The sequence below is a fragment of the Hordeum vulgare genome, chromosome 5H (assembly GCF_904849725.1).
Source record: "Hordeum vulgare subsp. vulgare chromosome 5H, MorexV3_pseudomolecules_assembly, whole genome shotgun sequence".
NCBI classification, from domain to species: Eukaryota; Viridiplantae; Streptophyta; class Magnoliopsida; order Poales; family Poaceae; genus Hordeum; species Hordeum vulgare.
In genome coordinates, this window is record NC_058522.1 from 427,595,501 (window position 1) to 427,620,119 (window position 24,619).

The window sequence follows — 24,619 nt, forward strand, 5'->3', positions numbered from 1 at the left end:
TAGCTGCCAGCTGCACAACCAGCACAGACCCGGTCTATAGACTTCCGTGACATAACCTTACGATGCCAGTCGTCACGCCCGTCGAGGCTTGCGGTCCCACGCCGCAACCCATACACCGGGTCCACGCAGCCCAGTCGCCGGGCGGCGAAAGATCTGAGCCGCGACGGGCTCCAGCGCCGGCGAGCGGTCGCTCACCCGGCCTATAAAATTCACTCGCCTCCTCCCCTGGCTTCGCGTCCCTCGGAGTGCCCGATGACGTGGCGCCCCTCCACGCCTCCGCCACCACCACCTCACTGAGCCCCCCGACACCACCGTACTCCGACCGACGAGCCCCCTTTTAGCAGCTTCCAAACCCTAGAAGAGGAGCAGGCGGAGGCGCGCGGGGGAGAGCATTCGAGGAGCGTCGGGATGGCCAAGGCGCGGAAGCAGAAGCCGGAAGGGGGCGCCGGCGGAGGCCCCACCGTGCTCCACCAGAAGCTCTGCCTCTCCATCGACATGGAGAACCAGCTGATTTACGGGTGAGCCTCGCCTCCCTTATTTTGCCCGAATAGCTTCGACCCACCTATTCCCGTGCCCTAATGTGCGCGACTTTAGCTGCTTCTTTTTTGGGGAATATGCTTTGTGCCGCGAGGGCTAGGGTTTGGGGTTGGTGATTTAGTGGTATATTAGCGCCGGGAGCGTTTGTGTTTGTGCTTTGGAGCTTGAATTGTGCAATGTCGTGGGACAGTTAGTTCCAAGGCACTGACTGCTGTCTTGTTTGATTTGTGTATGAATCGGAGCTAATTCAGTAGAGACCAGACTTACATTTGTATTGTAATGCTAGTGCTTAACTGTGTGCTCTGTATTTGGTGAGGATTGGTTGTTTTTACTTTTTAGTTTGGTCTGTTTATCAATTCGTGCATCTATTGCTGCCTGCCATTATCCAATTCCTGGGTTAATTATGCAATATAGTAGCGTGCCTTTTACCAAGAGAAAACGTGTTGCTCCTTGCTGTAGGCAAATGCCCAGTAGCATTTTCGAGTTGAACTGTTAAAAATGAGGTTACAGTTAGCTGATAGCCTGATAAAACATATACAGTAGTCTTGTCCTGCTTAGCAATCCACCTCATAGCTTGCTGGGTTCATGTAAGAGAAATAATAAAAAAATACTCCTAATAAAAAATGAGGCATGCTGGTAGTGCAGTGATTTGAAAGGGAACATTCCCACTCCCATGATATTCATACAAAAATTCAATCGCTTCAGGAACTTCGTAAACAGCTCATTTATCCTTTGATAAATTATTAAATTGTATCTGCAGAGGCAAAGTTCCAAGCTACTTTACTTAACAGATAAATTATCACTGCTGTGATCAGTTTGAGTGGAGACATTTGCAGTACTATAATAAAAATGAGCTACCATTGTAGTTCCTTCATACTGTGTAAATGCGAGTCTGCATTCTTTGAAAACAGGAATTTCTAATTGGTACACTTGGTTCTGGAAATTTGTGATGATTGATTCAGTATATGTTTCCATATGTGATTTTAGTTCTGCATCAGAAATTAGTTCACCTGATTTGGAAAAATCTAAATGGAGGAATTGGACTGTCTCAAAGCTATGAGGAACTATTGAAACAAACCTTGTAAATGTAGAAATACAAAATAAATATGAATCTGGATTTATGCAAGTGTCAGCTAAAATGTACACAAATCTATGTAGTTATCTTCTTAACATAAGGAAGATGTTCACATACTTTTTTTTCGAGAAAACGCAAAAGCCTTGCGTTTCTTTGCATTGAAAAGGGGGGGGGGATAGTTTACAGCCTCCGAAGAGGTGGTTACAACACGGTTACATGTAGGTCTAGTGGACATCCCAGGTTGGGGGCAAGGCTACCCTAAGCCCTTTGTCCCCAGCCCGAGCCCAGCACCTAGCCTCATCTTGTATCCTATCTAAGAGCTCGTTTAGCGACGGAGGGATGTGATCGAACACACACGCGTTCCTATGCTTCCATATCATCCAGGGGACCAGCAGCGCGACAGATCGCAGTGTCTTGCGGAGCGTTGGGGGGGGGGTGGCGTCTCTCGCCCTACTCCACCAGTTCTGGATGGAAGCGTCATGCATCGGCAGAGGAACCGGGAGGTGCAGCCAGGACAGCGTCTCATGCCATGCCTGCCGCGCAAAGGAGCAGGAGATCAGCAGGTGTTGGATAGTCTCAGGCCCTTGGTCGCATAGGAGGCAGCGAGTGTGGTGAGGGAGCCCTCGGCGCGCGAGCCTTGCCGCGGTCCAGATCCGCAAGCCTGTGGAAGAACTTGACTTTCGGGGGAGCCCAACCTTTCCAAATGAGCTGCCAAGAGTGGCATGTCAATGATCCATGGAAGGTTGCCCGGTAGCAAGACCTCGCCGAGTAGATGCCGTTGGCCGTCCACTTCCGGATGAGCTTGTCCGGCTTCGAGGACAGATTGATGCGAGCGACGAGCTGCCAAGTCCTCAAGTATTGGCCTATCTCCTGCAGGCCCACCACACCTCTAATGTCACGGGCCCAGGCATTGCCGGCGATGCCTTCCGCCACCGTCCTCGCTCTTCTTCTGTTCTTGGGGATGCATAGGTATAGGAGTGGTGCAAGCTCGCGAATTGACTGCCCATGCAACCATCGGTCCTCCCAGAACAGAGCGGTGAGGCCATCACCTACTAGCATGAAGGTGGATGCATGGAATAGGCCGCGCTCCTCAGGGGAGAACTGCAGGTCAAGGCCTTGCCATGCACGGTCGGCATCCGTCCTCGATAGCTAGAGCCAGCGGAGCCTGAGCGCTAGCCCCGTGTGCTCCAGGTCTCGAATGCCCAGCCCGCCGTAGGCGAGTGGCTGGCAGACAGTGCGCCAGTTAACGTGACAGTGCCCTCCCATTGCAGCCTCACGCCCAGCCCAGAGGAAGCCACGCTGGATCTTCTCAAGCTGTTTTAGGATCTTCCTCGGGGGCGAAAGGGCCAGCATCTGGTGAATCGGGATCGCGCTGAGGACAGATTTAACCAATGCCAGCCGTCCTGCCTTGTTCATGAGCCATGCCTTCCAGGACGGAAGGCGGCCTGCGACGGCGTCTACCAGTGGCTGCATCTGTGCCGCTGAGGGCCGGCGAGTGGAGAGCGGGATGCCCAAGTACGTGATGGGCAGCCCTGCGGGCTGGCAGCCCAGCGCCTCCAGCAGGGCGTCGCCATCCTCACCCCCATGCAGGGTCGTGGCGGAGCTCTTGCCGTAGTTCACCCGCAGGCCCAAGCGAATCAATTTAGTAGAAAAGTACTCTATCAGATTCGAACCAATGACTTACGTCTTAGCACGAGATTACTCTACCACATGCGGTCTCAAAGATGCCCAAGATGCTCTTCACAGCAATAACCTCCTCCATCTCAGCGTGGCAAAACATCATCACGTCGTCGGCATATAGTGAAATTGCCGGAATGCTGCGTCGGGGGTGCAGGCGCCGGAGGATGCCGGTCTGGAGCGCCCTATGCATGAGGCGGGCCAGCGCATCGACCGCCAGGACAAAGAGCAGCGGCGATGTGGAGTCACCCTGGCGCAGCCCGCGCCCGTGCCAGATCGGGGGTCCGGGTACTCCATTGAGCATAACTCGCGTGCTGGCCGAAGAGAGCAGGATGGACAGCCATTCCCTGATCCTGTCTCCGAAACCATGTTCACATACTTGTCTGTTTTAAAATTGGTCATCTGAGCAGTTAGGGTGTACCAGGACTTCAGGAAATAATTCGATAATTCTGGAATCCCTAATTTCCTTCTCTCCTTCTGGATCCCCCCTTCCCTTCTCTACCACGGCGCCAAAGCAGCAGCCTGTGGGGCTACCCCCCCCCCCCCCCCGCGGGCAACAGAATTGCACCAAGGAGGCAGAGGCTCTACCACATGTTTGTCTGCTTCACGTCCTGAACACTATACGGTTCACGCTGTTGCCCCTATATTTTCCATATACCAGTTTTCCCTTTGCTTAGTAGTTTTTATTGCATGGATGGTAGGATTGCTGGGTTGGCGACACAGTTTTCCCACTTTGAAGCGCACATTGATGCCAGTATCATCTAGCCTGTGCATCTTGTTCCTTGAACTCTCTCACCCTTTCTCCATCTGAGCTAGGGAAGGAAGAGGAAAAAAGATAGGGTTGGTGTTTTCTTGGTGAAGGACCTGAAGGTGCCCAAATATTAGTGGTTGGTGTTTTCTTGAAAATCTAATGTAATTGGGCAATATTTCTTAGTACTATGTAAAGAAGTTGAAAAATTATATCAAGTAACACTAACACGTGGCCCTGCATGTCATCCTTACACTGGATGGTATTTTTCCAATTTATGCCTATTTTTTGATGGTACTGTGCTAATTTCCTCATTATTAGTTCATCTTCAATTGAGTATCCATAGTGCAAAACCTTTGTTGTGATGTCATGGGAGTTTACTAAACTTAATATTTGATCCATTTATTAAGGTACACCGAGATGAAAGTTCTTCTAGCCGAGAACGATACTTTCGCTCTGCATGCTGACAGTATGACGATTAGGAACATATTGGTGGATGGTGAGGCTGCTGAGTTTGAGTATTCTCCTCATTGGAAAAATGTTGATGATCAACCGGGTTGGTTGTCAGTATCATGTTTGAAGACTGCTGCGGATGCTGCATGCTCAGCTTATGTCTCTTCTCTAACCAGTGAAACTGTACCTAATCTCATCATATCATCTGAGAGATCGGTCAAGTCAACCACTGAGCTACCGGGTGATGAAAATGGTGAAAAGCATGAAAGAATTGGTGGGAAACCTGTTCAATTTTCTGGTGACAAAGCAGTTAACATCTGCAATGGTTCTGTGGAGGAAAATGATACGGAAGAGGAAAAGGAGAACACAAAGGAAGATGAAAAAGCAAACGAGAAGGAAGTGAAAACAGAGATGGAGGTGGAGACAGAGAAGGAGAGGGAGAAGAAGGAAACTGAAGAGGAGAAGGAGAAAGAGAAGGAAAAGGAGAAAGAGGAGAAGGAGGAGGAAAAAGAAAAGGAAGTCATAAATGAAAATGAGAAAGAAAAGGAAAATGAAATGCAAATCGAGAATGAAAAGGTATAAAAGATTTTGTTAATGCATGTTAATATCATTTGTTTACAATTCTAGAGTGAACTTGTAGTTATGATGTGTTATTGTAAATTGTTGTAGGTGAAGAACACAAAACTGGTTCGTGTAGATTATATTTTGGAGAAGGCTGAAACTGGCGTTCATTTTGTCAACAATGTCTTACATAGTAATAGTCAAATAAGGCGTGCACACTGTTGGTTCCCTTGCATTGATAGTGCAACACAACGTTGTCCGTAAGTGATTTTACTTAATTCTGCCTGTTCATCTTGCTATTGTAGTTGATGTTGGATGTTAACAATACTCTTTGTACCATGATGCTATTCCCAGGTTTGACCTGGAGTTTACAGTTAGCACAGATCTAGTCGCAGTCAGCAATGGGGACTTGCTTTACCAGGTATGCTTTCAATTTGTACGACTGTATTACAATGAGGCCAGGAATCGACTCGACGAGTCGACGTAGTATCTGCTGATGGAAAACTGATGCTTTTTTGTGTTAACAATGACGGTGAACCTTCCATACACACTTTGTGCTGTAGTATGCCTATAACTTTATATTTTTTGAAAACTTACGTGATATCTTGCCGTATTATATCCGGAACAGCCTGGCTTGTTGATTAGGGGCATTATGATTGACTGCATTTTTGCTTGTACATTCCGCTGATGTTGCGCTATGCAGGTCTTAAGCAAGGAAGATCCTCCAAGGAAAACTTATGTATACAAATTGAGCACTCCAGTTAGTGCACAGTGGATATCGTTGGTTGTAGGCCCATTTGAAGTTCTTCCTGACAAGAATGGAATAAGTGTATCCCACATGTGTTTATCTCCGACTTTGTCAAAGCTTGATAACACCATCTCATTCTTTCATGATGCTTACAGGTGCTAAACAAAACATAATTTTGTCAAAATATTATTGTTTGGAGTTAGTATTTACTAATATCTTGAGAAGCTTCTGCTTTGGCATTTATTTCTGAACCTTTTTACTCTTGACATTTGTTTTTCATGATTGTTGTTGTGCAGCTGTTACGAAGATTATCTCGCAGCATCATTTCCCTTTGGCTTATACAAGCAAATTTTTCTTCCATCCGAAATGGTAGTATCGCCAACAAGCTTTGGAGCCTCCACATGCATCTTCAGTGCTGATATCTTAAATGATGAAAAAGTTATAGACCAGGTGCATGCTTGTGTTCTCTCTGCTTTCTTCCCTATCAAATCCAACAATATTGTGACTATTTCACGAACCACAGTATGCTTTCCCCCTTGTATTCTGAGTCAAACTTTGATTACCAATTAAACCCGAAAAATTATACCATTGGGTTTGCATTCAAAAGATGTTTCTACTTTCTAACGGTAATACTTTTCATGGTTAAATTGGTGGTCACTCAAAGAGGGGGGGGGGGGGTATAACAAAGTGTTTGTTCAAACACACCTGTCAGGGTCATGTATACCTGGCCATGGGAAACCTGGCCCGGCCTGGCCTGGGCGTAGATTTTGAGCCTGATGGCCGGGGCGGGCTCGGGCTTGTCATATTTACAATTTTAGGAAGATGCCTGGCCTGAGGCCCAAGGCCCGCCAGGCTTGGGCCTGAAAGCTAGGCCCGACGGCCGGGCCGGGCCTAGGTTTTCTGCTTTGGGCTTTGTTCGGCCCGGCCTGAAGCCCGAATTGGCCCGAATTATGGCCAGGTATAGGGTCATGGAGGATCCATCTCCTTTTGCTCAGACAGAAGTGCAATGAGGCTGTATGTCAGATGCCTCATCTGCATTAGATGTTATTGTATGGTCATTAATTTGACCAATTAATTGCATTGATATGTATATTAATATGTCTGCTTAATTGTATGCACAATAGTTCTGCCTGATTCTTTTTGGGTTTGATTGGCGTATAGTGTTATAATAAACATGCACTCTGGTGATAGTTGACAGATCCATTATTAAGAATAAGCTGAGGTTCACTTGTTTAGGTTTTGCTCTGCTTAGATATTTGTAATAAAATTTTGTTAGCAGATTCTAAACTTACCTAGTTGAGTTATAATAGCTACTAGCCTACTACTGCTGTATCTAACATATAAAATAGTTCAGATTATTGGCACGAGAATCAAACTAGCATATGCTCTTGCAAGGCAGTGGTTTGGCATATACACAAGTGCAGAAGAGCCAAATGATGGTAATTCATCTGTACCTGCTAATTCATATGTGATACTACTTACGTAGGTAAAATTTGCGGAAAGTATTGACGATATAATACTCTGTTGGAGCAGAATGGCTACTGGATGGTTTGGCTGGTTTTCTTACCGACCTTTTTATCAAGCGTTATCTTGGGAATAATGAGGCACGCTATAGGCGTTTCAAGGTTTGTTGTTTCACTTACAAAAATACCTGTATTGAGCTTCTTTTTTACCATGGAATTGTTAATCATACATATGCTACCCATTTTGAAGTTTGAAGCAGGACTCTCTAGATTAATCAACTAGTTTATCATATTGAAACATAAAGTCAAGTCAGTAACCTAAAATTGTTCATGCTTGAATTGTCTCATTTCTGTTAATATTTCTGTCTAGAGGAAAGGTGGAGTTAGTTAATGCTAAAAACGCTTCTGTATCTTAGTTCATCACAGTGTTCATTGGCACAATGTTGTTTTCATTGTTGCCAGAATTGTTTATATACAGTTCTTGCTGCTGTGCATTACCTTCTACTAATTTGTAAATGAATGGTTGCTATTCTAGTTGATCTTGCTGTTAGAACAGTCTATGGTAGATAACAATAGGAATTTGACTCTTGTCCCTGTGATAGGTTTGTACTATGGCTCAGTTTGCAGTTGCTAAACTGTGCTGTTCTGAACTAATTTTGTTATCTGCTGTAGGAAAATAGCCGTGGAAACATAACAAATTCGTTAGTGAAATGACAAAGTAGGTGAAAACTGGTTAGCCAAACAAGATTTATCATAAGCCACCTCAAAGCCAAACACATAGTACCTGCACTTGCAATTTCACATGATGTACTTGTGTAGTTTTAGGTATTTCGTTCTACACCACATGCATCTCATGCCATACTCTATCTCGGAAATTGTAAATAGGAGTAGAAATGCAAATATCATGTTATGCATAAGTGTGCTGCATTGTTCAGACAAAATGTTCCTAATTAATTGGAGCACCTTCAGGAATGTTTATCTGATGAAGCCACTTGTTATTTCTTTGTAACCGTCTAAATGTTATCCCCCCACTTTCTCACTTGATTCAATTGCATGTTGCTTTATATTCATTCACCTTGATACGGCCTAGAAAGTCCAACTTAAGCGGTCCTAACTTCTAAGCATTCTTGTTGCCCCACCTTCTGGGATTATCTTATCCGTCTGGTTTGAACGGATAAACACAAATGATTAAATAAATCTGCCAAAGGGATTAAATATGACTTTCTGGCTTTGATGCTCCAATTATTCCTCCACAGCAATACATTCTCATCTTCATCTGACTCACAAGATTCTTGTTTGTTATTTATTGATATCCTTTTGTGTACTTGTAATAGGCCAATTGCACCGTATGCCAGTTCGATGTCAGTGGTGCAACTGCTTTGGGGTCTCCTGATGCTTCAACTGATCTGTATGGAACTCAAGCACTTGGCTCACATGGGAAAATTCGTTCATTGAAGGCAGTAAGTTCTTTTTTTTTGAACTAAACGACTAGCTATATGCATCGTCTCTCACATTCGTATTTTAAACAGGTGGCCGTTCTTCAAACATTGGAGAAACAGATGGGGCCAGACTCTTTTCGAAAGGTCGCTATGTTCATCTTTGGTATTCTGGTGTTTGTATTTTTGGCAATTTGCTGTCCACATCAGTGAAGCAGTTTGCTTACGCAATTGATGTAACCTCTGAAAGTACTTGCATACCTCAGTATCTCTAGGATACAGATTGATAGTCATTTGGTTACATGACTATTAATGAACAGACACTTGCTGAATTGTTGAATACTCCCTCCGTTCCTAAATATAAGACCTTTTAGAGATTTTACTATAGACTATATACGGATGTATATAGACATATTTTAGAGTATAGATTCACTCATTTGGCTTCGTATGTAGTCTATAATGGAATATCTAAAAGGTCTTATATTTAGGAACGGAGGGAGTATTTATACTTTCTGCAAAAGAAAAGAAAATGTTTGTCATCTACTCCCTCCGTTCCTAAATATAAGTCTTTTAAGCGATTTCACTAGATGTCTACATACGAAGCAAAATGATTGAATGTATACTTTAAAATATGTCTACATACATCCGTATGTAGTTCACTAGTGAAATCTCTACAAAGACTTATATTTAGGAACGGAGGGAGTAACTGCTATTGTCTTTGTGTACTTGATACTTGTAGATCCTCTTGATTGACTGCTATGAGCATTGTCACTTACGATGATGTGGTTGTCGTTTCCTATTCCAGATTCTGCAGATGATAGTAGCTTCAACTCGTGCCTCGAGGACACTAAGCACGAAAGAGGTATGCCTCTCTAACGAGCTGTTTATTGATTTTATGCTCGTGATCTTGAGTTTGGAACTTCTCTTGGCATTTCTGAATTTTCCTTTCTTCAGTTTCTGATATATACATTCAACATATTAGGAGTGGTGCATGATATTCTACAAATGTTTTTGCTGATGTTCTAGCTATACCCCATTGTGGGCCACTTCTCATACGTAAAACTAAGCACTGTAGCGTGCTGATTACTGCAGTTCCATGATATGTTACCACTGTTCATTTTTGCACTCTGTTGCAGTAGCTATCCGATTCTCGTCCATCATGGCAACATCAATGAAAAGACACATACATATACATTTAGCGGCATAACCTCAACTTCGTAGTTTGCACACAGTTGAATTTATTGGATTATGTTCATTTATTCAGTTTAGGCACCTCGCGAATAAGGTTGGCAATCTTGAACGTCCTTTCCTCAAAGAATTCTTTCCACGGTGGATTGAATCTTGTGGATGCCCGATTATGAGGTAAAAGAGCATTCATTGTTCAGATTTACCCGTTTACAACAAATCAATCTTTTGTTATCTCCACATGTTTACGTGTTCCTTCTGCTTGCAAGATTGGGAATCTCGTATAGCAAAAGGAGAAATTTGGTCGAATTGGCTGTTTCACGGGGTTGCACAGCAAAAGCTGATCCAGGTTCTGATAATCACGTGAATGGTGATATTCAAGAAGGTGCAACTGGATGGCCAGGAATGATGAGTGTACGTGTTCATGAAACTGATGGAGCGTATGATCATCCGATTCTGCCAATGGCTGGTGAAGCGTTGCAGGTGGTGGAATTACAGTGCCATTCCAAATTAGCAGCAAAGCGTTTTCAGAAAACCAAAAAGGGCTCCAAGCCTGATGGTTCTGATGACAACGTAGATGCTTCAACTCAAGAGAATCGCACAAGGTCTATTTTGACTAATCCCCTTCTTTCTTACACCCTGCAATTTACTTGAAACTAATTTCAAATTTGTGTACTGCAGCATGGATTCCCCTTTACTATGGATCAGAGTGGACCCAGAAATGGAATACCTTGCTGAAATCCATTTTCACCAGCCTATTCAGATGTGGGTGCGTATCACCAGATAAACTTAATGTTGGCTTTAATTTAATGCTGCATAGTTTGTATAAAGGAAATTAGTATTTTTTTCTTGTTTAACTGCCAGAGTCTTCCCTATTTATCCATATCCATTTTTTTTTTACTTTTATCATTTTGATCATTGTGTTAAAACTTCTAATATACATATACATAAGTCTGACAGATATGAAAAATATGTTGAAGCTTATTTACTATTTTTCACTATTTCAAAAAACATGATGCCATCATGATATATGCATACACATTTTTCTTCCACTCTTCACTATTTCAAGTTTTGAAACATTTTTGGCAGATCAATCAATTGGAGAAGGACAAAGATGTCATTTCGCAGTCACAGGCAATAACTGTTCTGGAGAAATTACCTCAGCTCTCTTTTGCTGTGATTAATGCCCTCAATAATTTCCTAAATGATACCAAGGTATTTCATCATGCTTCTTGAGACCTTAATTCCAATGCACTTTGTACTGATTGGTAACACGACAGGCCTTTTGGAGAGTTAGAGTTGAAGCGGCATATGCATTAGCTGTAACTGCATCAGAGGTACACTTCTTTTAGTTCCATCTGCTTGCAACTATTTATAATTTATAGGATGCATTTTATTTAGTTAATACACATTTGTGGTGAAAGGGTTGGAAAGGCGGTTTTTATCCTCTGAATTTTACTTCAAAAGATCCATGCTGTGAAATGTCAAATGTAGCATTCATATAGTTGCCGGTGGATGTGGTTGAAAATAAATCTTGCCATGTGTGCAGTATGCTTTTGAGTGGCTAGATCTTTATATTCCTTTTTAATAGCTTATGTTGGGATGTTTGCATTTGTTTACACTGCACAGTCAAAACATAGGAATACTTTGGTGTAACGACACTTCCTTTACTGTTTGTTCTGTTGCTTACCTGAATTGTTTTTTCTCTTCATTTAGGACACGGATTTAGCTGGGCTTCTTCATCTGGTTAAATTCTATAAAAGCCGCCGGTTTGATACTGATATTGGATTACCCAGGTTAAGATCTGCATTCCACAATAAACCTGTTGTTTTAATCACAAACTATCATGTATCCATGGCTATGTTTGTTTTGTGTTCTAAATGTGTAATAAACATTATTTTATTTTACTGATAGGCCAAACGACTTCCATGATATTCCAGAATACTTTGTTCTCGAGGTAATGCACTGAGGTAGGAACTGTATTTGTGATTAACCGTAGGAACACAATCCATTGTATAGCATCATTACCAAGATTTCTTACATACTCATCTGTAGTTTGTTAAATGCAGTTTCAATATTTTTTGACAATATTAGAGGAGTTGGGCTTCCTCTTGGGTCATTAGTAAAGAAATTTTTTATGTTTCTTGTTGTGGAGGCACCCCCCCCCACCCACCCACACACACACACACAACAACAACAACAACAACAACAACAACAAAAAAAGGCTATTCTGCAGCCTTAACTGTCAATATTGTGACTTGTATTTTACTACAGAAAAAACTCAATTGATTGTTCCAAGGACTTCTGGATCATGAAATTTCAACAAAATATATAAAATAGAAAAAAGGCTGGTGGGGGGATTTCTAATCTCATTGCTTTATCCATACGAATGTTGCTGATGTCATTTGAATTGGATGGCTGTTGATTAAGTTAGTAAATCAATGATCATGGTCATGCTTTCTCATGCCATTGTTGTTGCACTGATCTTTTTTCTTTGTGCTTTTTTGATTAGGCAATTCCTCATGCAGTAGCTCTTGTTAGATCATCAGATAAGAGCAGCCCGAGGCAAGCTATTGAATTTATTCTTCAGCTTCTAAAGGTTTGCATTTTATCAACGAATAACATATAGCCCTATGCCTACATGTTGATGTAATAACAATTATAATCATTTGCACTTCTCTTTGTTCTGTCCCATTTTCAGTATAATGATAACAACGGAAATGTATACTCTGATGCCTACTGGCTAGCTGCAATGGTCCAGGCAATAGGCGAAGTAGAATTTGGCCAGCAGGTTTGTATGAATGCACATTGATTACATACAGTATGCCATGTATTTGTCTTTTGGATTCCTGTCCTGGATTATTAGCTATTCAGTAACTGCATGATCAGGCTATTGATCTGTGCTCACATTTGTTAGGAGTATTTGCTAGATGAGATTTTTTTTTAACCAGTTAAGGAACTATGGGCACTATATATAGCTGAATTATTATGCTTTTTCCTGTCAGACCATATTTATGGTTACGCCAACATTTACCAGTCAAGAAAGTATGGGCACTGGGTCGGGCTTACAAATTGGTCTATCCTAATTCCTTTTTCTTTGCCCATAATGCTTGAGCCATGGATAGAAAGTGAGCCACCAATTAGGCGATATGGGTCACTAGGTTGATCCCCCCCTTGGGTTTCTGTTCTTGGGGTATTGTCAAGTGTTCGTTACAGAAAACCTTAAGAGAGGCCACTGATATTGGTGAATGACATTTGATTTCCTTTTCAGGGCATAGGCCTCCTATCCTCTCTTCTGAAGCGTATTGACCGACTCCTGCAATTTGACAAGTTCGTGGAATTGCCCTAGTAGTATTTTCATTTACTTGCTCTCATATCAAGGTGATTCCTACTAACTGGCCTGAAAATTTCATGCAGCTTTATGCCTGGTTACAATGGGGTTTTGACTGTCAGCTGCATTCGGGCTCTTGCACGTATAGCGGAGAGGGTATCATCTTCCATTTGCCTTGTAAGAACGATCCCTATAATAGTCCTCCCTATCTTGTCTTATTGTCCGTGCTCTTCCTGCATAACCCAATCATGTGGTGCAATTTTTTGTTATTGCAGGATCGTATTTGTGAATTAATTGCCCCTTTCCGTAGCATGGATAAACCATGGAAAGTCCGAATAGAAGCTAGCAGGGTTCTTCTTGATCTTGAGCTTCACCATAAAGGGCTAGATGCAGCTCTCTTGTTGTTCTTGAAATATACAGATGAAGAAAGATCTTTGCGAGGTTAGATTGGTAGAGTACTTTAGGCTTTTTGCTCAACTTGATTTCTTGACATTGAGTTATTGCAGGTGGAACAAAGTTGGCTGTTCATGTCTTGCGCATATGCCAAGCAAATATTGAATCTAACCTTACTGATCAGATAAAAGTACCAACACTCTTTGGTCTCCTTCACCTGCTCAGTAGCAAAAAAGCATACAACAATGTCCTCCTTCGCCATAATGTGTTCTGCATTTTGCAAATTGCTGCTGGAAGGTTAGTAATTGTTACTTCATGTGTAGGTTGACACATTCTCATGTTTGATTGTTATATTGTTAGCTGCAACCTTTGCATATGTTGGCTTTCCTGAAATGGGATACAAATTCATGAAGCGTACTCAACATGATTGTTAAACTGCAAAGCTTTTTGGTGTGTTGCTGAGCTGTGCCAAGTGGTATCCTTAGTTATTACTCCCTCCATTCCACAATGTAGTGCGCCCGCGCTTTCCGAGATCTAAGTTTGACCATACATTTAACCAACGAGACCGATTGGTTAATGTATGGTCAAGCTAAGATCTCGGAAAGCGCGGGCGCACTACATTGTGGAATGGAGGGAGCATTATGCTAAGTAATGCATGATTCTGCTAAAAACATAATGCATGATCAACACTAATTATTACCTGCTTTTCCATTTTTATTTTGTGGTATAACCAGCTGGAGTTTTGGTCGATATATATGGCCATTTAAAAAAGATGGTGACAATGTTTCATTAGTGTACCAACTACCAAGGGCAAATCTGAAGTCATTGAGCATTCCTTCCAATATAAAATATGTTTTCCTGTATATTGTACCCTTATATTGATATATTTCCTATTTCAGGCCTCCAACACTGTATGGAGTTCCAAAGAATGTCGCCCCATCTCCACTGGTCCAGGAGATATCCGTTGATCAGCATACTAAAGCTGATTCCTCGGTTCCTCAACTATCAAGGCCTCAAGAACCTTCCACTAGCACTCCTAGTGTCCGTGAGGTCTTACCTGCCACTGTACCTTCCAAAGATGCTGATAACATATCTAACTGTAGCGAGCGAAGGAATGTTGTCAAAATTAGGGTTAGGCGTACTGCATCATCCAGTAAAGGAGATGGTGCTGATCACAGGGATCATTCACATGGTGGAAGAAATGAAAACGAAGCGGGTCCTTGTAGTTCTATGTCGGTGGATGCCCCTATGGTTGGAGTGCCAAATGAGCCACCGACCACAAGTAATCATAATATTGAGGAGCAGAACTCATGTCATGAACGTGAATCAAGGATGTCTGCAAGCGTGAGCAATGCCAAAGTAATGGACACGTACGAAATTTCCAAGGAACTACAGTGTACAGCCGATTCAAGGATAGATGCCGCTGATTCAAGGCTACTGGTGCCCAAGAATGAGTTCTCTCCTGTCGTCAATGTGCGGGAAGATGTGGATAAGCCTGGCAGTCAGCTTGAAGGAGTATCCACCAGCTATGTTGGAACCCAAGCTCCAGATTCCGTCAACGGGCTGCACTCTAAAGAGAAGAAGAGAAAGGACAAGAAAGATAAGAAGCGGAGCCGGGACGAAAAACGAGACAAGAAAGATGACCCCGAGTACCTGGCGAAAAAGCGTCTTAAGAAAGAGAAGAAAAAGATGGAGAAAGAGTTAGCCCGAAAGCAGAAGGAAGGTGACAGAGCTTCTTCTCAGCAAGATATAGTGAAACCCTCCGACTCACAAGGAACTGTGGCAGCAACGCCACCAGCCCCAGAGCGAAGCGCCGAGCCCCAGGTTTCAAACAAGGATGCTGCGGTTGACAGGACACCGCCGCCGACCAAGAAAATAAAGATCAAATTCAAGCCCTTGAAGAAGATAGGCTAATAAGCGGAGTTGTAAGAGATCCTACCTAGATGGTCGTCGCGCCACTTTTTATGAGGATTGAGTTGCTGTACAGTAGAAAAGAAACAGGCGAGGGGTAGATTGTACGATGACATAATGAGCAGCCAGATTTTTTTTTGTGAATGGCTAATGTATCTTGTAAAAACACAACCGCCCCAGTAATTTCTGGGAGTAATTCAGATGAAGCTGTAGGGGGTAAGCAACTTAGGGCCAAGGCGAGCGCCCCATTATGTGATTGCTCCATTGTCAAGTCTCCCTATCGTGGATGCCATGGTGCAGTTCAACTCTGTTGACGAAGGCTTTTCATTTGTATGCCATATAAGAAGTCTTGGATGCATTGCTACAGGTTGTCCTTGTGTATTTGTAATGTTGCGTTTTTCTTTTGACACTTCCGAAGTTGTCATGCTCCGTAATTTGCCATAAGAAAAGCGTCAGTTTTGTCATGGCCCTTGCCTCCGGGAAGTTCCCGGCAAGCAAACCCTTCTCGAAATAGCAAACTGAATCCAGACAAAGCTGCCAGCAACCAAACGCCCTCTAAAAAAAAAGGGAAGTAAAGCGGCGAGGAAACCGCACGGGTTTTAGGCCAAGAAAGGGAAGTAAAGCGATGGCCTTATCCGGGCAACGCGGTCTTCCAGACCGTGCGATGAGTCCAAAGCCGACGGGCCGGGCCCCTGCGCGTCGCTCTCGCGTTCCACTCCCACGCGGATCACGAACAAAAGAGAGCTCCTGAACGGGCTGGACGGCGGGCGCCGTCGCACTACTATGGCACATGGAGCAGCATCAGGCGCCGCCGCGCGGGCGGGCAGGGGCTCGCCGGGGACGTGGAGGCGGGTGCGGAGGGCGGCGCGGGAGGCGGCGGCGCACGCGCTGCTGCTCTGCTTCACCACCCTCCTCGCCCTCAGGCTCGACGGCGTCTTCTTCTCCCGCTCCTGGTGGTAAGTTTAGTCCGCCCACCCCCAACCAACCCCATACCCTAGCCATGCCCGTACCTTTTTTGTCAGTTACAGTAGCTCTCGGCGAGAATCTGGGCGGGCGCCTGAGTCGAGACCGTGCGTCATTCGTGGTGTGCACCACTCTGAATCTCGTGCGGTTATTATAGCAACCCTGAGGTAGTTAGATCGAGCATGCTGTTTTTTCTTTTCCGGACGCTTTGTTTTGAATTTACCACCGAGGACGACGAGAACAGGAAATAGCTGGCACGATATCGATGGAAAAAAAGCTGCATTCCGATTTAACATGCAGATTCGTGTCTCATCGGTTTTGGGAAGCGGTATATTGGTATTGGTGATTTGAGAACATCCCTGTAGAGTTTTTGTACTTTGCTACGGCCTAGCTTTTGCTTCACCATTCATTGCTAGACACTCCAATATGCAAAACCAAAATAAGCCTTACATCTTGGTACAGAGAGGTCGTAGGAAACAGTGTTGTAAAGTCCACAAAATAGGTGATTCCAATGCCACACACGCCACCCCTAAGCGCCAAGCTCCAACCCGAAGCCTGCCCGAACCACTGCTCCACTGATGGACGCACTTCCACACCGATTTTTATTGAACAGCATGGCAGCCTCATGCCTGTCCCCATTGAAGGCGGCAGCATTTTGCGGGTCTTCCAGATCTATCACCAAGGATAAGACCTTTCTCTGTGAGGATGAGGCTGTGTCCGTAGCTAATTGCTATACCCAAGAGAAGACTAACCATTTGAGGGGAATTGGGCGGCAACTGGTCTTATAAATTGGTTCCAACTATTTTTCTGATAACAAAAGCTAAATAAGTTGGTTTTGTCTTCATTTCCTAGTTATACCAAGCTGTACTTTGTCTGGTGATGAACTGAGGGTACCCTCTGCATGTTGCAATTTTCAAAATGCTCGACAAATCTGCAGGGTGCTTTTCGTTCCTCTCTGGTTGTTCCATGCTGTCGTTGCTCGGTATAGATTCTCATTGCCTGCTCCTTCGTTGCTTCAAAATTATCAGGTGTGTCTGCTAACTTTTGCTCCAAATTCATTTTTCCATTCTGAAGTTGAAATTTCTGGCAGCAAGTAAATTACACTATTCAACTTCACAGCGTATTCCATGCCATTCCATTGTTGCCACGCCCTTGCTAGTTGCGTTTGAACTGCTTCTCTGTATCTACCTGGAAGGTGAATCCAACGCTCATTGTGAATTTATCCAAAAAACACATTCGTTTTTGTTTGTCTCCTTATTTTCACTTGCCAGCTGAGTGTGTTATCTGTCATCTGCAGGTCAGGGTGAACCTTTTCTAGATTTAAAGCTTGTTTTCCTTCCACTCCTGGCCTTGGAAATTATTACATTAGTTGACAATTTCAGGTAACTGACAATTCTTTAGGGCAAAACTGCAATTGTACTTGTATTGTATGTATCACTGTTGGAAATTTACTAGCATTCATCCAAAAGTTGGTTTTCCAGTTTTATCCGAGTCACTCAATGTTCTAAGATTTTAAACACCTATGTCCAATCAACATTGTCTTAGCTGCCAGGGTGGGCCCCCTCCTTCCAAATCAAAATCTCGTTAATATGTACGAAAAAAATTGTGATTTGGTACTTAATCAAGGCAGGCATTAAATCTTTACATACTCCCTCCGTCACGGTTTAGAAGGCACGCTTGCAAATTCTCTGGAACCTAGGTGGTTATTGATTGGCTGTCAGATGAGTTGAAAAATAGCATTCACACTACACATGCATATAGAAATAGTACAACGGAGTACTAATTAGCTGTTAGGAGTAAATGCAATGTTCCTTAAACCTTGTCTATTATGAAAATGCACGTAAATTTAACCGTGCCTTCTAAACTGTGACGGAGGGAGTACTAAATTAATACACTATTGATTGGCCCCAGCTTGATATCTAGTTAAGCCCTGCCACTGGCAATCAATGACCATTAATTAACATTTTGCAGGTTTAGTAACTTCAGTTCCATGCATTACTAATAATATTTTGGATAACATTCCATATTACAATTGTACTCCCTCCGTACCATAATATATGATGTTTTAGCAGCTCAATTTGAGCTGCTAAATGTCATATATTATGGTACAGAGGGAGTATTTTTAAACTTGGGAGGGTTTCAATTCAATGTTCCGACTGCCTAGCCAGGTAGCCATGATAACATGTTACTATGATGCAAACCGATGAACTTCTATTGCACAATACATTTTTGTCAGTAATAATCCAACCTGTACAATGTCACTCTCACTCAATGTCTCACATTGTAGAAACTGCTGACAGTGAATAAAATCTTATGGTATTATTATTCACATGATAGTAACTTAGTAATCAATAATTTTCGCTTATATACTTGTTCCTGGCCACTGGGTTGCTCAATACTACCTTATATGCTATGCTAATTGCTAGTATATTATTGACTAAATTTTAATGTGAACACATGACTCACTGGACGTCTTCGAGTGAACATTTGTCCATTTCAGAAACTATGTTGTAAAGAATATTTTAGCTAACATTTCTAGTTGTTTTGTTGTGCTTCCTATCTTTTCCCATTATCATTAGGATGTTTGGTGCTCTAATGCCTGGACATGGGGAAACAATCACTGATGAAGAGATATGGGATAGGCTTCCTGTAAGAATCCAGAGTACACACTGCACCTGCTGTTCCATAATTTTTGTCCTGTGTTGGCTTGTTCTCCTACCTTTTAACCGAATCAACAAAACCTATATTCTTTTCCATTTCAGTAGAAATCATTTCCCCAAAGTGCATTTTTTGGATAAATGTTGCTTTTTCCAACAAAGTGATATGTTGCTAATTCTAGCATACTTACATACATGTACCATAATGTATTTAAAAATAATAGACATCAACAAGGGATGTCCAAAAAGGTCAATGGTGATTACTGGATAATCTTCTATGAAGACTTAACCTTAGCCATTACTAACAGCTTCATATTTCCTTAGCACTTCTGGGTTGCAATTTCCATGGTGTTTCTACTAGCAGCTACTTCACTCATGCTTCTTAAGCTATGCGGTAAGCTATACAAATACTATTAAGTGTGGTCTAGTTATGCTGTTTGACATTATATATGCTTCCCTCTTTCTACTAGATTACATCAATGTCTAGTCTTAGGCTGTGTTTGGACGTATGTATTGGCCCCAAGGAATTAAATAACCAAATCAACCAAGATATTGAAATGGGCTACAATTCAAGATTTGATGTTTGGATGTACATGTAATTGCCTGTTGGAATCTGTAGGGACTAGCCAATTCTAATGTCTGTTTGGATGGACAAAAAAAGCACTGTATTACAAGGCAGACGCCCTGCTACAACTCAACACCAGCCTCTGTTTTCCCCACCCCTGCTCCTGCCTTTGTCTTCCCCATCGCTGATGCCCTACTCCACGCCTCCGTCGTCCCCACCACTGAAGCCCTGCTCCCTGCCGCTGCTCGCAACCGAGCAGTCATGCTACTCCCATCATGTCAGGCACCGGAGGCGAAGAAGATGGAGATGAATCCATCGATTGGAGGTGGTTAACTTGAGTCCTTCGGCGGTCAGGTTCAGAAGAACGTAATGTGCTCAACGGGCAGGGCCTCGTTTGTGGCCGCCATGGATTTCTGTAGGAGGCGCCACGGGAAGGCCACCCTGGTTCAGCGACACACATTGGAGAAGAGGAAGGGTCCACACGCGTGGCTGGTCGGTGGGAGTAAGAGGAGTCACACGCACGAGGCGGACCCGCGGGAGATGGAGGGTTTTCACGAGGCAGACCGGCGGGAGATGGAGGGGTGGATGAAGAGAAGAGGAGGGAGAAAGACACCTGCTTCTGTTTTCTTTCTCGGGATTGAGCGGACCGTATGTTTTTTGCGGAGTGATGCGATTTCAGACGAGTACAGAGGTCGTGAGCTCGATATCGAGGAAGGGTGTTTGCAAGTGAGCGAGAGCAGCACTTGGTATTGGAGTGTGATTCCACTGGTGAATACTGAGGTTATCCAAACAATGGAATTAGGGCGTTTTGAATACGAATTCACGATTTGGAGGCCGAATACATACATCCAAATGCAGCTTTAGGTACTTTTCTGCTGGATTAGCACAGTAAATTTTTGAGGATAACTACTCCCTCTGTTTGGAAATAATTGACGCGGTTTTAGTTCAAATTTGAACTACAACCACGTCAGGTATTTCCGAAGGGAGGTAAAAGTGTACAAGTAGTAGCATCCATAGTCAAACATGTTAAGAAGCTGAAGCACTTAGCCATAGGTCAACATCTGAATCGGCTAAGTTGTATTATTTGCCACAGGTGATGCAGTTACTCTGGGATGGTGGGATTTATTCATTAACTTTTGGTAAAACAGATATCCCGTCATTTTGAGTTACGCTGTAATTCAGTGGAGCAGTCCTCATTAATTACCTGATGACAAATTTTACAGGATTTCCCAGTGCTTTGCTTTTCTTGTCTGCATAAGGTGGTCCAATCCAATGGTCGGTATACAGTGAATCCTTGGTATAGCAATAACTGAATCATCAATATTTCATTATTCTCCAAAGGGATCCTGATGTAGACAAACTATGTGATGTGCAGGATATTGGTGGCCCTGTACTGATAATTCCTATCGTAATTTCTCAAGTTCTCCTATGTATGCGCTTAGAGGTTTGCTCAGTTCCATTTTCCCAAATGTTTTTCTTCATCAAAATTGATTGGTAGCACTATTTTACCATCTTTTCGTGCTTTCAACTTCTGTTCAATGTGATACGGCATATGTAATCTCTGAGCTGACTGCCAATATCCTATGCATTCTGTCCTGCACATAAATTGTGGCACCACATGTGAACTATTGATTCCATTTTTGTGTTATGAATTTTAAGGTGCAAGCTTGTAGTCACCTATTGTCTGTGAAGGTCAATATGATTATTAACTCTGTTGAAATATTGTTCAACTGCTAGTCTAAGTACATTTTGTCTGTCTATATTCTTTGCAGGGTACTCCATCTCATGCACAGTTTATCCCAGTTCGAGCTATTTTCTCACCTATACTTTTGCTCCAAGTGGTTGCTGTATTGTTTGCCGCTTGGAGATTCTTTGAAAGGCTTGTTATTAAATTACAAGATGGAATTGTTAGTGAAAGATATATTTCTGTCTCATCAAAGATTGATGAGTTGTTTATGATGGTACAATATGGTTCAAGGTTCTAAATGCTCTTTGTTTTCTCACTTCATTACCTCCTCCTTGTACAGTAAAAGCTGTATATTTATGACAGGAATTATGACTGGAGTCTCATTTGGTTAATTTCTACTGCTGTTCAGGCTCATTACGTGGTCTATTGACGAAGATAGCAAAGAGGAACAAGCACATTTATGCTATACAAATAACATTGGGTATTCACTACATAAATTCTATCTAGTTGTGAATTATGTAAATATTTAGATTTATAGGTCACCAGTGTTATTTATTGTATATGCCATGTTTCTGCTTGTCTACAGATGGCAGCATTTGCACGTAAATCCATGAGAAGCTAGAAAACATAAATATTTAAGTAAACACTGCCTATGTGGAGGTCACTGCCTCTTAAAACAGAATGTCAGGCATAGCATTTTTCTTACTGTTGCTGTGTTTCCCCCGCTTTGGGGAGCGGGGCTGGGGACATGGAGTAGTGCGCTGCAGAAGTGCATCGGGAGGAAAGATGTGGGTTTGTGTCTTGTTGAGGGAGGAGAGGAAAAGACAAGATAATCACTATCTAAAAGAACTTACCATGTAGAGCCCATAGTCGAATATGGAGGATCCCATCTAATGCTACATTATCTGAAATATGGGCAAACTAATCAACTAGAAGATACTAAAACTAGTTTCTTGTTCCAATACAGTTCAAAAAGCCTTTTCCGGTAATACAGTACAATTGGGAACCATTCAGAGATAAATAAATTTAATTCAAATGTCTGCTCTTTCATTAAATAAAACAGATCACCTATGCATGTGAATCTTGAATCGTGTGTATTTAGATAACAAGGTAGCTAAAATATGGGCAAGCTCATCGGCTAAAATATATTAAACTAATACATTTAATTCAACTGCCTGCTTCTTCATTAACAAAAAGATCAGCTATGCATGTGAATCTTGAATAGTGTTTATTTAGCTAACAAGATGGCTAATCACTCAACATTTAAAACTAGACATGTTAATCACTTTAGAACCATTATATATATACTTCCAGGACAGTTGAAGTCTTGTGTTAACTGGCCTTGTTATTTGTCTGCACCTTTGCAGGTACAGTACATTTTGCAGTTACCCCCCCGAGATGGTAAAAGAGATGCCGAAAAAAGTTCTTGTCAAAGAGGTTATTATTTTTAATATTCTCTGCACTAGCTTATTTGTTTGCATGGAGCTAATTAGTCATGTATACTTTCAGGTGCAGAGACTTCAGTTAGCATTGGGAGAGCAGAGCAAAATGGCAAAGCTTAGCCAACAGCAGTGTGAGAGGCTAAAGAATGTATGCTTATTTCCCCCATTTTTTAAAAAGTACCAATTAGTACAGCTTAAGAATGTCTATCAGGGTCTTATCTGATTTGCTGGTGTGCAGCAAGTTTGTAACAACTAATATTGGCAACACCACATTCTTGAATGTTGAGTTAATTTAAAAAGTTCAATCACATTACGATATGATTGGGAGAGACTAGCTTTCATCATAAAAGAACTAAAACTTTAAGATGCAATACATAATTCTGATTAATTTTGACCAGAACCCTTTCTGTGAGCTAATAATGCTTCTGATTCGTTTTGCATAAACACAGGAACGTATCTTGTGTCGTATTTGCTTTGAGAGGGACATCGGCATTGTTTTGCTTCCATGCCGCCATCATGTTCTATGCGAGTAAGAAATCCTTTTCGTTAACTAACATGCCCGTACTCTATACGTGTACCAGTTACTACTTTCAAGTTCTGAAGCTACATACTGATATATGGGTCTTCTTATTTATCTTCAAACCAGAGTGCCAATCATGCTTGTCTTTTTTGTTGCTCTCGCAGACCCTGCTCTGACAAGTGCCAATCATGCCCGATTTGTCGAGTGCCTATCGAGAGCAAGTTATCCGTTAACGATGCAGTGAATTCAGATGAGCCATCAAGCGACATCGTCTAGAAGTTGACATGTTGACCATAGCATTAGAACATCAACTTGTTGTGCCAGCAACACACTGATTGCCAGCAGAGGAAGACAAACTATTCCGGCTATGGATGAAGTCGAAAGGAAAGCTAGGATAAGTTTCGTCTCGGAGTTGTCGAGAGGGCAATCAAGAGCCGTACCGCGTGCGCAATCCCTCTTCAGCGATAGTATTACAGGAAGAAAGTGCGAGCTCGTTGATTCTCATCCATATATGGCGCCAGCACGAATAACCACTCGAATCGCCGAATTTCCTGGCGAAAGCTGCCAGATGTGTTGCACCTGGACAGTTGTTTTTCAGCAAGGGTGGTTCTTAACAGCTGACAGGGGCACTCGAGGTTGTTCCAACTGTTTTTTTTATAGAGTACATACAAAAGACCTCACTTCATCGGTTCTGACGAGTTAATGGGCTGTTTGCAGCCAAGTCGCGGCTCTTTCCATTTTCCCAGCATAGTTAGTTACCCATCTTTCTTGTTTTTTCTTTTTTTGACTATTACCCATCTTTCTTGTAAACAAGCAAGCATTTGTGCCTAGTACCTTGGTGCACATATGTAGATAGACGAGGCAATAATGTGCTGCTCCCCAGTTGGTTCTTTCACCTCAGGTCTGGGCGTCGCCGTGGAACACGCTTTGGTCCCTGGTCTGGTCTGGCCTGGTCTGGTCGTGTCAAATGATGAGAGTCGATTGCTCGTGCTCGTGCTCGTGCGCGCACGTCGGCCTCGTCATGCGCGGGCCTTTCTCCTGGTGGCCGGAAAGGCAGACGAGAGAGAGCTTTGCAGTACGAGAATGGGCGCGCAAGTCAACATTTGTGGCCGCCGGCCGGCCGGCATGCTATATGCCTCTCACCCCTCCCGTCAGGTTGGCCATGAATGATTCGGCATGTCTTTGTGGCCTGCGATGCTCTTTGCAGATGGGAGGAGCTTTGCTTTGCTAGGTGCATTGCTCCGCGTGACGCAAGGACGGACGGCTC

At 42.9% G+C, this 24,619-nt stretch overlaps 2 protein-coding genes across 6 annotated transcripts; both read left to right on the top strand.

Annotated features, from left to right (window-relative positions):
- Positions 1–130: 130 nt before the first annotated feature.
- Positions 131–15,774, top strand: LOC123396501 (transcription initiation factor TFIID subunit 2). Of its 5 annotated transcripts, XM_045091415.1 has the most exons (25): positions 150–518; positions 4,448–5,066; positions 5,160–5,311; positions 5,406–5,472; positions 5,755–5,954; positions 6,096–6,249; positions 7,154–7,238; positions 7,333–7,424; positions 8,597–8,722; positions 8,792–8,845; positions 9,504–9,560; positions 9,963–10,060; positions 10,153–10,488; positions 10,565–10,652; positions 10,973–11,098; positions 11,164–11,220; positions 11,600–11,679; positions 11,798–11,840; positions 12,396–12,482; positions 12,585–12,674; positions 13,155–13,213; positions 13,301–13,391; positions 13,490–13,655; positions 13,721–13,904; positions 14,507–15,774. In XM_045091415.1, exons 1-25 carry the CDS (start codon positions 409–411, stop codon positions 15,519–15,521), a joined length of 4,236 nt encoding a protein of 1,411 aa, XP_044947350.1. In that variant the 5' UTR covers positions 150–408; the 3' UTR covers positions 15,522–15,774. The 5 variants fall into 5 exon arrangements, with proteins under 5 accessions (XP_044947353.1, XP_044947354.1, XP_044947350.1 ...); XM_045091416.1 differs by lacking the exon at positions 11,164–11,220; XM_045091418.1 differs by lacking the exons at positions 13,721–13,904; positions 14,507–15,774 and having other exon boundaries at positions 131–518; positions 13,490–13,660.
- Positions 15,775–16,150: 376 nt separating this feature from the next.
- Positions 16,151–24,247, top strand: LOC123396502. Its single transcript, XM_045091420.1, has 15 exons — positions 16,151–16,474; positions 17,419–17,509; positions 17,601–17,676; positions 17,779–17,863; positions 19,061–19,130; positions 19,463–19,532; positions 20,797–20,842; positions 20,927–20,978; positions 21,079–21,147; positions 21,476–21,681; positions 21,800–21,871; positions 22,758–22,827; positions 22,900–22,980; positions 23,282–23,361; positions 23,517–24,247. The coding sequence occupies exons 1-15, from the start codon at positions 16,302–16,304 to the stop codon at positions 23,626–23,628; spliced, it is 1,353 nt and encodes a 450-aa protein (XP_044947355.1). The 5' UTR covers positions 16,151–16,301; the 3' UTR covers positions 23,629–24,247.
- Positions 24,248–24,619: the final 372 nt, after the last annotated feature.